The 18,603-nt window shown below is 41.9% G+C and overlaps 1 protein-coding gene across 7 annotated transcripts in view; it reads right to left on the bottom strand.

The window, feature by feature from the left end:
* The window catches only part of g2e3 (G2/M-phase specific E3 ubiquitin protein ligase), a 328,981-nt gene that overhangs the window by 51,314 nt on the left and 259,064 nt on the right, over positions 1 to 18,603 (bottom strand). For all 7 annotated transcript variants that reach the window (XM_078233704.1, XM_078233706.1, XM_078233703.1 and 4 more), the window contains 2 exons: positions 7,396 to 7,712; positions 3,504 to 3,685 (listed from right to left, as the gene is read on the bottom strand). In XM_078233704.1, coding sequence (XP_078089830.1) covers positions 3,504 to 3,685; positions 7,396 to 7,712 — 499 coding nt within the window. The remainder of the gene's footprint in view (positions 1 to 3,503; positions 3,686 to 7,395; positions 7,713 to 18,603) is intronic.

Below are 18,603 nucleotides of genomic sequence, written 5' to 3'. Positions count from 1 at the left end.
GCATCCTAGTAAATCTTTTCAGCACACTTTCTTGTTTAATAATATCGTTTCTATAATAGGATGATCAGAACTGCACACTGTATTCCAAGTGTGGCCGTACCAATGTCTTGTACAACTTCAACAAGACGTCCCAACTCCTGTATTCAATGTTCTGACCAATCGACTGCACTGCCCTCATCTTGGCTACCCCTTCAAAAAACTCAATCAAATTCGTGAGACATGATTTTCCACTCATAAAGCCATGCTGACTGTCCCTCATCAATCCTTGCCTCGCTAAATGCCTGTAGACCCTGTCTCTCAGAATACCTTCTGACAACTTACCCACTGCAGATTTCAGGCTCACCGGTCTGTAGTTTCCAGGCTTTTCCCTGCAGCCCTTCTTAAACAAAGACAAACATTTGCTACCCTCCAATCTTCAGGCACCTCACCTATTGTTGTCGATGATTCAAATATCTCTGCTAGGGGACCCCAATTTCCTCCCTAGCCTCTCACAACGTCCTAGGATACATTTCAGCAGGTCAGGGGATTTATGCACTTTGAGACTTCGAGCACCTTCATCTCTGTAATATGTACACTCCTCAAGATATCACTATTTATCTCCCCAAGTTCCCTGACATCCATGCCTTTCTCAACAGTAAATACCAATGAGAAATATTCATTTAGAACCTCACCCATCTCCTGTGGATCTGTACATAAATGACCTTGTTGATCCTTAAGCAGCCCTACTCTCTCCCTAGTTACTCTTTTGCCCTTTACGTATTTATGTCAACTCATGAAAATTGATCTGGCTTCCACCTATTTATCTATTTCCTCTTTAAAATAAACCATGCTCCCTATTTGTATGCTGTCTGCAAAATTAAGCAGTGCGTCCCCGTTTACCCGAAGTTCAATTTGATTATCTTTTATAAAGAGAAATTGTTTCAACTCTGATTGCCTTGAATTACATCTCTCCACTCCGAAAAATATCCATTAACCTCTACTGTTTTCTATCCTTTAACCAGCTTTAAAGAGGAAATAGATTAATAGATGGATGCCAGATCAATTTTTTAATCAAAATACTCACTCAGAAGAGTCTTTTGAATTTGTATGCCATGGCTTTTTTCTTAACAAATCCATGTTGGTTGCCTTTAATTAACTCAAATCTTTCCAAATAGGAATTAATTTTAATAATTACAGTCATCAAGATTTCAGACTGTAGCCATTAGCTGATCTAAAGTTAGACGAGTTTAATGCTTTTCCATTTCTGAAGTGTTGCTGAACACTGCTAAACAGTGAGCCAAAGGGCCTGTTTCCATGTTGTAAAGCTCTATTCACAATTTCCACATCAAAGAATAGCCCTTTTTGTCCTCTGACTTTCCTGAATATTTCAAGGTGCTTCCCATTAAGGTTTAGTGCATAATTTGCCTTGGCATTTCAGCACTTTGTCCTGTACTAGATATCTTGTCTAATTACTTCATCTCCACATTTTGTACTCTTCTATTCCCACTACCACTCACTTCTCTGAAAATTGAGCCAAATAAACATGTGAGTGGAGAGAGGGTTAAGCACAGGTTAAAAAAATGTGTTTTGTCTCCAGCCAGGACAGTTAGTGAGATTTTGCAAGCCAGGCAAGTCATGATAGTACAGATAGTGTGACATGAACCCAAGATCCCGGCTGAGGCCGTCCTCATGTGTGCGGAACTTGGCTATCAGTTTCTGCTCAGCGATTCTGCGTTGTCGTGTGTCGTGAAGGCCACCTTGGAGAACGCTTACCCGGAGATCAGAGGCTGAATGCCCGTGACCGCTGAAGTGTTCCCCAACAGGAAAAGAACACTTCTGCCTGCTGACAGTTGAGCGGTGTTCATTCATCCATTGTTGTAGCGTCTGCATGGTCTCCCCAATGTACCATGCCTCGGGACATCCTTTCCTGCAGTGCATCAGGTAGACAACGTTGGCCGAGTCGCAACAATATGTACCGTGTACCTGGTGGATGTGTCCTCACGTGAGATTATGGCATCCGGTGTCGATGATCCGCACGTCTTGCAGAGGTTGCTGTGGCGGGGTTGTGTGGTGTCATGGTCACTGTTCTCCTGAAGGCTGGATATTTTGCTGCAGATAATGTTCTGTTTGAGGTTGTGCGGTTGTTTGAAGGCAAGAGGTGGGGTGTGGGGATGGCCTTGGCGAGGTGCTCATCTTCATCGATGACATGTTGAAGGCTCCAGAGAAGATGTCGTAGCTCCTCCACTCCGGGGAAGTACTGGACGACGAAGGGTACTCTGTCCGCTGTGTCCCGTGTTTGTCTTCTGAGGAGGTCGGTGCAGTTTTTCGCTGTGGCGCATTGGAACTGTCTATTGTTGAGTCGAGCGCCATATCCTGTTCTTATGAGGGCATCTTTCAGCATCTGGAGGTGTCTGTTGCGATCCTCATCTGAGTAGATCCTGTGTATATGGAGGGCTTGTCCGTAGGGAATGGCTTCTTTAACGTGTTTAGGGTGGAAGCTGGAGAAGTGGAGCATCATGAGGTTATCCGTGGGCTTGCGGTACAATGAAGTGCTGAGGTGATCGTCATTGATAGAGATGCGTGTGTCCAAGAATACAATTGATTCCGGAGAGTAGTCCATAGTGAGTCTGATGGTGGGATGGAACTTGTTGATGTCATCATATAGTTGTTTCAGTGATTGTTCGCCATGAGTCCAAAAGAAGAAAATGTCATCGATGTATCTAGTGTATAACGTCAATTGAAGGTCCTGTGCAGTGAAGAGGTCTTGTTCGAACCGGTGCATGAAGATGCAAATTGAGATGCAAATTTGGTCCCCATGGCTGTTCCGAGTGTCTGGATGAAGAACTCTTTAACACCTCTTTAACCTGTGCTTAACCCTCTCTCCACTCACATTGTCTGTACCTTTAAACCTTGATTACCTGTAACGACTTGCATTCCAACCATTATTTTGTAAATTGAGTTTGTGTCTATATATGCCCTCTTTGTGAGCACAACTCCTCACTCACCTGAAGGGGCGACATTCCGCAAGCTTGTGCTACCAAATAAACCTGTTGGACTTTAACCTGGTGTTGTGAGACTTCTTACTGATCTCCAATATGCCAGAGAGGTTTTTTTCCTTCCCAAGGTATGGAAGGACAGTTCTGCAAAGACCACACTTTCTACATTTGAAACTGCATTTTGCATCAAGCAGTCACAAGTCAGCAATAACACAAGCAACACATCGTAAAGCTTCCATCCTCAGAACCCTCTTCTTAATGCACAAGAATCTTTACCCCACAATTACCTCAGAAGGCACCCTTTGGTTTCTCTAGGTTATGCTGGTTTGCGTCACCTGATTGAAAGATCTGTGTTGTGGGATTATACCTACAAGGACCCATCTCGCATGATAACCTAACACTAGCAGAGTGGAAAAGACTTTTATTCGTTCACCTTTATGGATTTGAACTCATCTCCGTTTGACAAAGTAAAGATGTGTTAGTCACCTTGAGAATAGCACTTAAAAAATAGTATTGTTAAGAATTTACCTGTTTGATCTTTTGTGCCACTTCAAAATGTGTCACATCTTCCATTGTTGGTTCAGTTACCTCTGGACCATAGGCTAGACAATTAAATAGGGTTGTGGAGAAGAAGTTTGGTAATGGACCACCATGAACTATTGATATTGCAATCATCCGTCCTGCTTCATAGTACCAGTCCCACCAAAGAGCTATAGAAGAAAATAAATATAAATACATAGAATTTTGTTTACAGCACAGAAGGTGGCCGTTTGGCCCATCATGTCTGCACCTACTCCTGGAAGAGCTACCCAGCTAGTCCCATTATCTTGTTCTATCTCCATAGCCCTCTAAATTCATCATTTTTAAATAGGTATCCAGCTCTCTTTTTAAACCTCCTACGGAATCTGCCTCCATCACTCTCCTTGGTAGCGCATTCTAAATCCCAACAACTCAGAGTAAATAAGTTTCTCTTCATCTTACTCCTAACTCTCTTGCTGACTGTCTTGAAATTATGACACTTAGTCACTGACATACCAATGAGTGGAAGCATGTCAAATGAGTGGACCCTGTCAAAATTGTTCATAATTTTGAACATCTCTTAATCTTCTCTGCTCCAAGGAGAATAAACCTAGTTTCTCTAATCTTTCCTTGTATCTAAAATTCCTCATTTAATGGAATGACAATTCAGGTCGAATATTCTTTATCTGACTGTATTTTAAATTTCAGATGTCGCACATAAACTTACAATAGAATAGCCGAAGCCGAGGCAATGGTTGTGTTATGAAGTTGCATATATAAGGTTAAAAATGTGGTGTTTGACAAATGTAAATATTGAAAAGAAATGCTGAAACGAAAAGAAGAGATCATGTAGCCTTGTCTCTTTAAAAAAGCATGCGTTTTTGTGCTTGGATTTTTAAATTGAAGAAAGCAGGCTGCAGAAGCCAATTTTGCAACATTGTGTCAAAGATTTAGCAGCCAGTTCCAGCATACCAAACAAGCTTTTGAATTGGACCAATGATTTTAAAGCAAGCACTCAGAGACACAGAACCAATAGAATTCAAATTTGAGTGTTGTTGACAGCCTCAAGCTACTCAAATTGCAAGAATACTGTGAAGTAATTCTCGGTATTTAAACCTGGACAAGGGGAAATAACGGTGAGAGTAATCTGGCAACCTCTTTAGCCAGAAGGAGAGAGGGGCTAGGCTCTCATATAGAATCCTGCAGTTTCATGTATGTCTTTATAGAACTTACCATCTACAGTCGAAAAATAGATCAACTTGGGAGATGTGTCAGACCTGAACAGCAAAGACCTTCAGGCTTCTAACAAGTGCCTGGTTGTATATATATCCTTTTGAGAATGACTGGAATTTATAAGCCTTTGTTTCATTCATCTATGTGCGGATCCACAAGAGATGGATGAGATCCTAAATGAATATTTCTCATCAGTATTTACTATTGAGAAAAGCTTGGATGTTAGGGAACTTGGGAAAATAAAAAGTGATGTCTTGAGGAGTGTACATATTACAGAGAAGGAGATGCTGGAAGTCTTAAAGCGCATGAAGGTAGATAAATCTCCAGGAGTTGGAATGTCTTGTTGAAGTTGTACAAGACATTGGTAAGGCCACACTTGGAATACTGTGTGCAATTCTGGTCACCCTATTATAGAAAGGATATTATTAAACTAGAAAGAGTGCAGAAAAGATTTACTAGGATGCTACCGGGACTTGATGGATTGAGTTATGAGGAGAGACTGGATGGACTGGGACTTTTCCCTCTGGAGCGTAGGAGGCTGAGGGGTGATCTTATAGAGGTCTATAAAATAATGAGGGGCATAGATCAGCTAGACAGTCAATATCATCATTCTATGATGATCTTTTCCCAAAGATAGGGGAGTCTACAACTAGAGAGCATAGGTTTAAGGTGAGAGTTACAAAAGGGTCCAGAGAGGCAATTGTTTCACACAGAGGGTGGCGAGTGTCTGGAACAAGCTGCCAGAGGTCGTAGTAGAGGTGGGTACAATTTTGTCTTTTAAAAAGCATTTAGACAGTCACATGGGTAAGATGGGTATAGAGGGATATGGGCCAAATGCGGGCAATTGGGACTAGCTCAGGGATTTAAAAAGAAAAGTGTGGCATGGACAACTTGGGCCGAAGGGCCTGTTTCCATGCTGTAAACCTTCTACGAGTCTTGTATTATCCAGACCACATTCTATTAGAGTTTATTCCGTTTGTTAATTATTTTTAATACGGTTGTCACCAGTTTTAAAATAAAGACCTGAAAGAGAGTGTCCGATCCTGCTTTAATTTACCTAAACAAATAACTTCCTGCTCCCTCACACACACTTATTTAAGATTACGAGGCGAGGTATATCCCTTTGAGAGGGGTGCCAAAATCGCGCACAGAGAAACATCACCTCTACGTCGTAACAATAAAGTAAATAAGATGGTTGGACAAGTGCAATGCACCACTGCATAATACGTACAGGGTACCTGAAATTAGTTTCTTTTTGACATGCTGACCATAAAAACTGCAACGTAAACAGTGCAGAAAAACAACTAGGTTTCCTGTGCTAGAAGTCGATGAGGTTAAAAAAAGTGCGGTTTTTGGATGTGTTTAGTTTTCTGATTTATGGATAAAGGATATGCAACCTGTAGAGGGAAGCAAAAGGGGAAACGTTCACTCTCTATCTACTTCCCTTATTCTACAATAGTACATAATTGGCTGCAAAACACTCTGGAACGTTCTGATTTAATGCAAGGCAAATGGACAAAGACACATTTGGGAGTTACGCCATAATGTGAGAAATCAGACATTATTTATTGAATAACATCAAACATTTGCTATGGTTAAGCATGAAGAAAACCTGAGCTCTTTCAAACCAAATGTCTTTTGCAATTTTTTTTTACCACCAAATAGACATTTATTCTCATGTGTTACTGGAAATAAAATTTGTATTGACACAAATTATATTAAAATGTAGAAGTGGCACTAGGTTCATCTTAATCCTCTTGGGTTTCTTACAAACACATCTATCAACACGATTTTTGTCTCTTCAACATAAATATAAAGGCCTCTTATATTTGCCTCTTAGAGACTGAAGCATTTCTTACACAGTGAAAAAAATTAAACAGAAGGGCAGCACAGGGGCAGAGGTTAGCACTGCTGCCTCACAGCACCAGGGACCCGGGTTCGTTTCCAGCCTTAGGTGACTGTGTGGAGTTTGCATGTTCACCTCGTGTCTTTGAGCGTTTCCTCTGGATGCTCCAGTTGCACCCACTGTCCAAAAATGTGCAGAATAGATGGATTGGCTATGCTAAAATTGCCCTTAGTGTCCAAAAACATATGTAGGTTAGGTGGGGGGTCGATTCTGTACTCTCAGCAGAGGGGGCAATGGAGGCTGCAATAGAGGGCAGTTAAAACATTTTTTAAAAATTACATCTCTATTTATACTTCAATTTATTAATGTTTACATTAATTAGTTGCCCGTAACATAGTGCACAAACTGAATAATTGCAGTACTTGTAGAAATTAAACAGAAAGCACTTTTTCAAGTACAAACACTTTCCATTTGAGGTCAATAAAAGTTCAAGTTATCTGCTGAGTCTTTCTTATGAAGATATTTAGCAGACTCTACCACTGAATGTAATTATTTTTACTTACCCAGGAATTAAGCCATTACGCAAGGCGCATTAAGTACCATTACTACTATCTTCTGAAGATTTCTAATGGTAAGGACTATGCGCAAGTTGCAAAAGAGCACACAGCTGAAAACCATGTCAAATATCAAGTCAACATACTATAACATTATTCAGCAATTCATCATCAGTCTTTCCTTGTACGACATCAAAGTAACATAAAAATAGAAAAACTTGAAAATAACTATATTTCTGAAGTTTAATACACGTTAAAAATGCCTAACCTCGAGAATTTAGAGCCATGTTCTTTGAGGTAGCAGAACCATCAAATAAAACCGAATTTGCAAGATGATGCATGAGCAAACAAAAAAATTCACGATGGGGATTTCCCAGATCAACAGCAACTTGAGGTTTTCTGGCATCATCTGAAAATTGAATGCAAATTGTGCTGGTAGGGCTGAATGTTTTGCGTCTCATCTCTCTTAGAGCTCCTTCCCAGACATTTGTTCTGTCAACACTGATTCTTGAGAGGTCATTCAATTTGATTTGTGACCTTAAGTCTTTCAAAATGTCTGTGAGTGATCGTGACACGAATACCTGACTGTGGAAGAAATAATTAAAAACAGAAATATTTTGAAGTTGAGGTTAATAATTGCAAAAATTGTGCAAAAGTCACAGATTTTATTTCACAGAAAAAATGTAATTTTCCAATAAAAGTGTTGAAATATTTTACAATTTAGATAATAGAAAAGCCCAAGTGGGAGATATTATAACAAGTAACAACAGTCATTTGGATAAAACAAACACGAGAAGATCAGTTCTTAAGCAACAAAAAATGAAAATAACATACATCCGAACCTCAATATTTATTGGGAGGGTGCAAGGAAAATCTGCAAGGCAGGGATGGGGAAATTTTGTTGAATTTAATGGCAAGAATTCATTATTTTTTTCTTATAATTCCCACAACTTGACAGGTTGGCTGATTGCTGGACAAGACGACGTAGCTGTGGACCCTTTGTCATTGGCATCAGAGAAGAGAGACTATCGCAGGAGGGAAGAAGTTAGATATTAGGCCATGAAGGGAAAACAAGAGGCCATTGCAGGAGGAAAGGGAGATCAGGGGTTGGACAAGCATGCTCTTCCTGGGCAATAAGAACTGCTTGAAAAGACATTCAGCTTGTGGAAATTGAAATTCTGAATTTCCTCCCTTTAATTGCCATGTTTGTCAAGCCCTGGGAAATCTGTAGGGTAAATCAGGCTCCTGGTTGCACTCTGGGAACCCAATTTAAACATTTAATAAAGTATTCCATGGGCCACCCGCCTGCTACTATAAGAACAGAAATAAGTGTGTTCTAGTTTAATCTTAAACACTCACTCATCATGGGATGGGATTAATATGGACTATGTTCTCTGATGAACAACAATGAATGTGGCTAAGAAAAAGATACAACAACAACAACTTGCATTTACATAGCACATTTAGTGCTATATGTTCAAGGCTGAGATAGATAGATTTCTCAGGAAATCAATTGATATTGGGATCCAGTGGGGAAGTGGAGTTGAAGCAGATCAACACAAACAGTGAATGCTTCAGAGGCAAGCTTGAGGGGCCATATGGTCTACCCCTGCTCCCATTCATTATGGTGTGTCCTGAGGCAATGCACAAGTGCATTATCAAACAAAATTTGACACCAGGTCACATGAGAAGATATCAAGACCATTAATGCACACAGATCAAAATTTAGGATCAATGCAGGTAATAATGGGTGTTATGTATTTGAAATGGTTGCATCTCGCCTCTGTATACCGTCACGTAATATGTAATAGAGAGATAGAGAGTAGTAAGCAGAGACATTCACGGCTTCTGTGGCTCTTCCATCTGTCATGAATGTGCCAGCAGGTTAAAAATCACCAGCGGCACGGTAGCACAGTGGTTAGCGCTGCTGCTTCACAGCTCCAAGGACCTGGGTTCGATTCCTGGCTTGGGTCACTGTCCGTGTGGAATTTGCACGTTCTCCTCGTGTCTGCGTGGGTTTCCTCCGGGTGCTCCGGTTTCCTCCCACGGTCCAAAGATGTGCAGGTTAGGTTGATTGGTCATGCTAAAAATTGCCCTTAGTGTCCCGAGATGTGTAGGTTAGAGGGATTAGTGGGTAAATATGTAGGGATATGGGGGTAGGGCCTGGATGGGATTGTGGTCGGTGCAGACTCGATGGGCCGAATGGCCTCTTTCTGTACTGTAGGGCTTCTATGATTCTATGATTTCAAAATGTATTTCACATGATACGAGTCCCAGTAATGAGATTAGTTGTAGACAGACCAAAGAATACAATGTTCTGCAAATGGGAAACACCATGAGTAGCCGATTGCACCATCCAGACAAGGATGTGACAGAGGTGACAGACAGCAAAATACAGAAAGGAACCATCAAAGGAAAACAATAGTATAATTGGCAACTGTTTTGAGGAAGCAAGAGGCAGATTACATCTAGCAGCCTATGAGGCAGTGACCGTCCAGGCGCCTGAGGTTTTCCCACAAGTACAGGGCACCATCAACTGCATACGTGGCCTTGAGAGCTCCCTGGCAGCAGCCGATGAGATTCATCAATTGAAAAGGATTTCACTCATTAAACGTCTTCCCAAAGCAGGATTAGGCTATTGAGTTGGACCATCAGCCATGATCGTAATGAATGGCAGAGCAGGCCCGAAGGGCCAAATGGCCTACTCCTGCTCCTATCTTCTTTGTTTCAATATATTCATCCACAATTATTTCCCTTTTGTAAATCCATGCTTACTTTGTCTGATTATACCACTGCCTTCCAAATGCTAAGTTATGGAATCCTTGATAATAGACTCTAGCAACTTCCCCAGTACCGACGTTAGGCTCACTGGTCTATGGTTCCGTTTTCTCTCTTTTGAAACTTTTTGAAGATGTAACTAGTAGAGTTGACCAAGGAGAACCAGTGGATGTGATTTATTTAGACTTTCAGAAGGCTTTCGACAAGGTCTCACATAACAGATTGCTATGTAAAGTTAAAGCATATGGGATTGTCGGTAATGTCTTGAGATGGATAGAAAGCTGGTTAGCAGATAGGAAGCAAAGAGTTGGCTTAATGGGTCTTTTTCTGATTGGCAGTCAGTGGCTAGTGGGGTTCCACAGGTATCTGTGCTAGGACCCCAACTGTTCAAATTATATATTAATGATTTGGAAGAGGAAACTGAATGTATTATTTCCAAATTTGCAGATAATACAAAGTTGGGTTGGAGGGTGAGCTGTGAGAAGGATGCAAAGGTGCTTCAGCATGATTTGGATCGGCTGAGTGTGTGGGCAGCTGCATGGCAGATGCCATATAATGTGGATAAATGTGAGGTTATCCACCTTGGTAGCAATAATAGGAGGACAGATTATTATTTGAATGGGTGTAAATTAAGAGAGGTGGATACTCAATGAGACCTTGGAGTCCTTGTGCATCAGTCACTGAAAGTAAGCACACAGGTACAGCAAGCAGTAAAGAAGGCAAATGGGATGTTGGCCTTCATAGTGAGAGGATTTGAGTATAGGGAAAGGGATGTTTTGCTGCAATTGTATAGGGCATTGGTGAGGCCACACCTGGAGTATTGTGTGCAGTTTTAGTGTCCTTATCTGAGGAAGGATGTCTTGCTATAGAGGGAGCACAGCGAAGGTTTACCAGGCTAATTCCTGGGATGGCAGATCTGTTTTATGAGGAGAGGCTAAGTTGATTAGGATTATATTCACTGGAGTTTAGAAGAGCGAGGGGGGATCTCATAGAAGCTTATAAAATTCTAACAGGGTTAGTTAGGGTAGATTCAGAAAGAATTTTCCCAATGGTGGGGGAGTCCAGAACTAGGGATCATATTTTGAGGATAAGGAGTAAACCTTTTAGAACTAAGGTGAGGAGAAATTTCTTCACCCAGAGGGTGGTGAATGTGTGGAATTCACTACCGCCGAATGTAATTGAGGCCAGAACATTGTCTGATTTCAAGAAGAAATTAGATATAGCCCTTGGGGCTAAAGGGATCAAGGGATATGGGAGGCAGGTGGGGACCAGGATATTGAATTCGATGGGCAAGATGAATGGTGGAGCAGGCTCGAAGAGCCGAATGGCCTACTCCTGCTTCTCGCTTCTATGTATCCCCAACAAATTCACCTGTGCGGCCAGTAAGGAAAATAGATGGAAACTATAGATTATCCATTGATTACACATCTCTGAATAGATATGCAACTCGGGAACACCCTATTGTAGCAAATCCAGCCAACATTCTGAATACAATAGACACAGACCAGGTGATCTTCACAGTATTAGATATTGCTAATGGATTCTGGTCCATCCTTATAGCAAGGAAACATCAATTCAAATTTGTTTTCACAGTGGGAAATCAACAGTACACATGGACTCGCCTACCACAAGTATTTCATAACAGCCAGCCATTTTCCACAAACGTATGGCACAGATAATGGAACCAACAGAATGTACAGAAGCTATCATTTTACAATATGTAGATAACATCTTAATTGCTTCAAACAGTTCTAAAACACATTATTTAGCACTACACAGAGTGATCCAGGAAATATAAGAAGCAGGTCTCAAGCTTAACTCCAGCAAGGCTCAGTTAGGACAGGAGCAAGTAACATATTTGGGACACATCGTCTCACAAGGGAAAAAAGAAATCCTGATGACAGGAAAAAGGCTATGTTAAACATGCCAAGGCCTGTAACCGTAAAAGGAATGAGACAAGTATTGAGATTGTTCAATTACTGCAGGAATTTCGTAGAAGATTATGCAGTGCTTACAAAACCATTGCGAGATTCCGTCAAGGGAGCAAGAGCTCGCAGAGAAAAAATGAAGGGAAGAGAAGGAAAACAAGGCATTTACTGATCTAAAATTGACCATGGTCAAAGCCCCAGCTTTGGGTCTGCTTGAGCTCAACAAACCATTCCACATTTTCTGTCAGGAAAATGATGGAATGCAAGCAGCAGCAGTGACGCAAAGACATGGAGATAAATTGAGACCAGTAGGATATTATTCAGCACAGCTGGATTCAGTGGCTAGAAGTATGCATCAATGTGTGAGCGCTTTGGCTTGTGCTCATGGGCAATAAGTGTGTCCGAACCCCTAACTCTGATGGGAAAAATAATTCTCCATAGGCCTCATAGCATAGTGTAATCTCTGGAGGCAGGAGATTGAAGGGAGTATCAGATGGCAGGTATTCAAAATGGGAGGCAAATGGGAAGCAAAACCAGGAGATGAGATCAGTAGGGATGTGAGGGAGAATCAAGCAGGAAGATTAATAGTTCCAGGAACTATTAGTGCCTGACCGAAGTCAATGAAGAAGCAAGTGAAGGTATATCAGAAGTGCCACTTACAGGTGAAGGAGTAATCAATCTCTTTGTGGCTCGGGCTAGAAAATACATAAATGGCACACCCTGTACAGCATGGACAGTGGTAAATGATGAAGGAACAGTAATTGCAGGAGAACAGATTTCAGGAAGTAAATCAGCATAAGTAGCAGAGCTAATAGCCTTAACTAAAGCTCTAACATGGAGTGCAGGGAAAAGAGTTACCATCTACACAGATAGTAGGTACGTGGTCCATGACTACATGAGTGCATGGAAAAGACGGGGATTCGTTACCTCAAGTGGGAGACACATACAACATGAAAACCTAATTAAAGATTTGATTCAGGCAGCATACTTCCCTGCAGAAGCAGCAACTATTAAAATACAGGCCCACAAAAGAATTTCCACAAAGGCCCAAGAGGGGAATGGCACAGCAGATAAGACAGCTAAAAAACTACGAGAACAGATCTGACAGAAAAACAAACAGCAGACATGGCAGCCATACAAACCAAATAAATAGATGTGAGGCAAGTGCAAGCCCAGGCCCCAGAAGAGAAACAGCGGTGGAAAAGATTAGGAGGTCAAAAAGGGTGAGATGGAGTATGGAGAGTGGAAAATAATAGCTCCGGAGGCAGTACAGCAAACCTCAATGAAAATATACCATGGGGTAGCCCACACCAGAAGAGACAAGATGATCAAATGAATTGGAAATTGTTGGTGGTGGAAGGGGATGGGAAAAATGATAGCCAAATTCTGTCAAAGATGTATTCAGTGTGCTCAAGTAGAACCGGGACGCCATTGTAAAGTGAAGATGGGAAATCAACCAAGGCCTAAAAGGACCATGGGAGAATTTATAAATGGATTTTACAGGACCCCTGCCAAGGGTAAGAGGAAAATGCTATTGTCTGGTAATCATAAATCAGTTCACTAGATGGGGAGAAGCATTCCCCTTCAAGGATGCCACAGCTAAAACCGTGGTTCTATTATTAGCAAATGAGACAATACCATGAAGGGGAATGCCACTCCAGTTAGATTCAGATCAAAAGACTCATTTCACAGGGAAGGTTTTAAAGGAAGTGTGTAGAATGTTTGGGATAAAACAGAAATTCCATATGGCCACAACAGAGAGCCACCCCATCTTGGGGAACATGGCTGAGTCCATTTGAAATAATGACAGGAAGGGAAATGCGTCTCCCAGAAGACGTCATTACAGGAGGGGTGGGAGTTAGAAATAGAAAGAGCAGCAGCATTCAGGTGCATGAGGGACTTGGTGACTCATTTACATTCCCTCAAGAAGCAGGTAATTACACAGCAACAATACAAAAACTGGATAAAATTGGCAGAGGAGGACAGTCCTAATCTACCTGCAACTGGAAATAAGGTAGTGGTACAGTTGATGACAGATAAAAAGGGGCTAGGTAACCGATGGGAAGGGCCATTTGAAGTAGGAGAAACATGCGCTCTAATTGATGTGAAGTATGGCCCTAGATGGAAACCTTACCCAAGTGGGCAAGTCACCAAAGCTGAGGATACCCACACAGCTGATGAATCTTAAAATCTAGAATTGCACAAGCAAAAAAAATCAAAGAAAAAAAAAATCAAAACCCTACAGTGCAGGAAGAGGCCATTCGGCCCATCGAGTCTGCACCGACCACAATCCCACCCAGGCCCTACCCCCACATCCCTACATATTTTACCCGCTAATTCCTCTAACCTACACATCTCAGGACACTCAGAAAACTTAATTGGATTACTGACAAAACGTGAAATAGATATGAAGCTGTATAATTAAACTGCCCGTAATTAATAGGTAAATAATTAAATTTTAAGTTACTAATTGTCTACAATTATAGAACAGTGTGCACAGGAAGAAAAAGACAACAAAACCCAAAGGAAGAGAAGCAAGATTGACAACCAACAATCAAGCCCCATCACACAGTGTCAAGCTAGAACATTTAGAAGATAGAGTGACAGGATTATAGCACAGTTGGAAAAAATTATATTTTCATTGTTTAATATTTAACAAGTAGTACAAGACACTTAAACTGACAAAATGAGTATCTTATTCTATTGCATTATTGAGCTTATTATGTTTAGTATGATTTGTCCATTGAGAATTGCACACAAATACTTATCTGTACATGGCATACACATATGCTAAAGCAGCTGACATATCTAAATGTTGGGTGTGCACTCACATTCCTATTCATGCAGCCGGTACCATTGTTATGAGCAGACTTGATTGTGTGGGACCAGCTCACATAGTCATTTAGAGATCACCGGGCAACAGTGACAGGGTTTATTAAGGAATGCGATAGAATAGATTGTTATAGAAATAGATCCTGTACAGGGGAACCAGGCCACATGAATAGATATTCACCTGTTTTTGACACCACCAATCTAGCCCTCAGCCTTATTTTGAATGGGGCAGACTCCGAGGCCCAGAGAATAGCGGCACGGTAGCACAGTGGTTAGCACTGCTGCTTCACAGCTCCAGGGACCTGGGTTCGATTCCTGGCTTGGGTCACTGTCTGTGTGGAGTTTGCACATTCTCCTCGTGTCTGCACGGGTTTCCTCCGGGTGCTCTGGTTTCTCCCACAGTCCAAAGATGTGTGGGTTAGGTTGATTGGCCATGCTAAAATTGCCCCTTAGTATCCTGGGATGCGTAGATTAGAGGGATTAGCGGGTAAAATATGTAGGGTAATAGGGGTAGGGCCTGGGTGGGATTGTGGTCGGTGCAGACTCGATGGGCCGAATGGCCTTTTTCTGTACTGTAGGGTTTCTATGATTTCTATGAATAGTATGTATGGAGAGCAAGGAGAGACATGGGGTAGATTTAGGGACTAGCAAGTGCAGGTACTCAGTAGATGTAGCAAGTAACATTTGTTTGGATCCACCTAGTGATGATGAGGTCTGCAACATCCCATACCATTTCGAAGGAGAAAACACTTATCCAACCCTTAACGGAACTTATTGGATTTGTGGAAACAAAGCTTACCCGTGCTTGCCTTCAGGATGGAAAGGATCATGTTATTTGGGGTATGTGGTCCCATATATTTACCACACAACCCAACTTCCAAACAGAGGGAAACAATGAACATTGGTGGGGTCGGACCACTTTTTGGGAATAATGAAGTCACCTTATTCACACAAGAGACTGTCTTTAGAAATAGAAGCTATTGCTTCAATTCTCGAAAAGGTTGCCAATGATACTGCTACAGCACTGGCAGAGATCAGCGATGAAATGGTTGCAATGCGTACAGTTGTGTTGCAAAATTGGATGGCATTGGACTTTATCTTGGCAGCCAGAGGAGGAATGTGTGCTTTAATTGAACCAAAGTACTGTATCTACATAACAGATACTTTGGAGAACATAACAAACCTGGTAACACACATTCGGAAGTAGGCTGAGAAGCTGAATCAACCAGGGCAATTTTCCCTGGGAAAATGGACAACGAACTGGATCAGATCAATTGGAATAAGCAGACTGCAAGGAGTTACACATCTCTTCATCTTTATTTTGATGATCATCGTGGTTGTGCAACTGTTTAAATATTGTTGCTCCATGGCAAACAAAAGAGTGGCAAAAGCGACAGAGATGGCTGCTATCAAGGAAAAGAAAGACAATAGCCATGACACCCATGCCACCAAGTGCTCCAGTCTACGAAAATATGCACTTAAAGACTTCATTTTAATGCTATATAAAGGATAACACAATGTTTTGATTTTTTGGCATCAGTAAGAATCAACTCAAATGCAATGACACACAAACTCATGAAGATGATAATCTAGGTGGAGAGGGAAGAAATTAGACGAATCACTTTTATTCTTTCAATTTATCCTAGTGGCCTTATATTGTCGTTAGCCATGAGGCCAGGAGAGGGGACTTAGGAAGGGGATTCTGTATTTATAAACAGTCATAGACAAATTCTTAGGTTCAGTAACAGATGGGAAAGGAAGAGTTAAAATGACTTTCACCTAACCAGATCCTAAAGAACAAAGAAAATTACAGCATAGGAATAGGCCCTTCGGCCCTCCACATCTGCACTGACCATGCTGCCCAACTAAACTAAAACCCCTTCCCCTCTGGAGACCATATCCCTCTATTCCCATCCTATACATGTATTCGTCAAGACGCCCCTTAAAAGTCACTACCGTATCCGCTTCCACTACCTCCCCCGGCAGTGAGTTCCAGACACCCGCCACCCTCTGTGTAAAAAAACCTGCCTCGTACATCTCCTTTAAACCTTGCCACTCATTCCTTAAACCTGTGCCCCCTAGTAATTGACTCTTCTACCTGGGAAAAAACTTCTGACTACCCACTCTGTCCATGCCTTTCATAATCTTGTAGACCTCTATCAGGTCGCCCCTCAACCTCCGTCATTACAGTGAGAACAAACCAAGTTTCTCCAACCTCTCCTCATAGCTCATGCCCTCCATACCAGGCAACATCCTGCTAAATCTTTTCTGTACCCTCTCCAAAACCTCCACATCCTTCTGGAAGTGTGGCGACCAGAACTGAACACTATATTCCAAGTGCAGCCCAATTAATGTTCTATAAAGCTGCAACGTGACTTGCCAATTTTTAAACTCAATGCCCCGGTCGATGAAGGCAAGCATGCCGTATGCCTTCTTGACTACGTTCTCCACCTGCAATGCCACTTTCAGTGACCCTGTGTACCTGTACACCCAGATCCCTTTGCCTATCAATATTCTTAAGGGCTCTGCCATTTACTGTATATTTCCTATCTGTATTAGACCTTCCAAAATGCATTACCTCACATTTGTCCGGATTAAACTCCATGTGCCATCTCTCTGCCCAAGTCTCCAACCGATCTGTATCCTGCTGTATCCTCTGATGCCTCATCACTATCCACAAATCCACCAACCTTTGTGTCATCCGCAAACTTACTAATCAAACCAGTTACATTTTCCTCCAAATTATTTATATATATTACAAAGAGCAAAGGTCCCAGCACTGATCCCTGAGGAACGCCACTTGTCACAGCCCTCCATTCAGAAACACAACCTTCCACTGCTACCCTCTGTCTTCTTTGACCGAGCCAGTTTTGTATCCACCTTGCCAGCTCACCTCTGATTCCATGCGACTTCACCTTCTGCACCAGTCTGCAATGAGGGACCTTGTCAAAGGCCTTACTGAAGTCCATGTAGACAACATCCACTGTCCTGCCCTCATCAATCATCTTCGTCACTTCCTCGAAAAACTCGATCAAGTTAGTGAGACACGACCTCCCCTTCACAAAACCATGTTGCCTCTCGCTAATACTTTTTTCAAAGTGGGAATAAATCCTGTCTCGAAGAATCCTCTCCAATAACTTGCCTACCACTGATGTAAGGCTCACCGGCCTGTAATTACCTGGATTATTCTTGCTACCCTTCTTAAACAAAGGAACAACATTGGCTATTCTCCAATCCTCTGGGACCTCCCCTGTAAGAAGTTTAACAACACCAGGTTAAAGTCCAACGGGTTTATTTGGTAGCAAAAGCCACACAAGCTTTCGAGGCTCTAAGCCCCTTCTTCAGGTGAGTGGGAATTCTGTTCACAAACAGAATTTATAAAGACACAGACTCAATTTACATGAATAATGGTTGGAATGCGAATACTTACAACTAATCCAGTCTTTAAGAAACAAAACAATGGGAGTGGAGAGAGCATCAAGACAGGCTAAAAAGATGTGTATTGTCTCCAGACAAGACAGCCAGTGAAACTCTGCAGGTCCACGCAACTGTGGGAGTCCCTGTAGCCAGTGAGGATACAAAGATTTCTCTCAAGGCCCCAGCAATTTCCTCCCTTGCCTCTCTCAGTATTCTGGGGTACATCCCATCAGGCCCTGGGCCTTGTCTACCTTAATGTTTCTTAAGAACCCCAATACCTCCTCCTTTTTGATCTCAACATGACTCAAACTATTTACACACCCATTCCCAGACTCATCATCCACCATGTCCTTCTCTTTGGTGAATACTGATGCAAAGTACTCATTTAATATCTCGTCCATTTCCTTTGGCTCCATGCATAGATTTCCTCCCCTGTCCTTGAGTGGGCTAACCCTCTCCCTGGCTCTCCTCTTGCTCTTTATAAGTGTCTAAAAAGCCTTAGGATTTTCCTTAATCCTGCT

This window comes from Mustelus asterias, chromosome 18 (assembly GCF_964213995.1).
Source record: "Mustelus asterias chromosome 18, sMusAst1.hap1.1, whole genome shotgun sequence".
NCBI classification, from domain to species: domain Eukaryota; kingdom Metazoa; phylum Chordata; class Chondrichthyes; order Carcharhiniformes; family Triakidae; genus Mustelus; species Mustelus asterias.
Note: the sequence above shows the minus strand (reverse complement) of the source record. Positions and strands in the feature narration are given on the sequence as shown.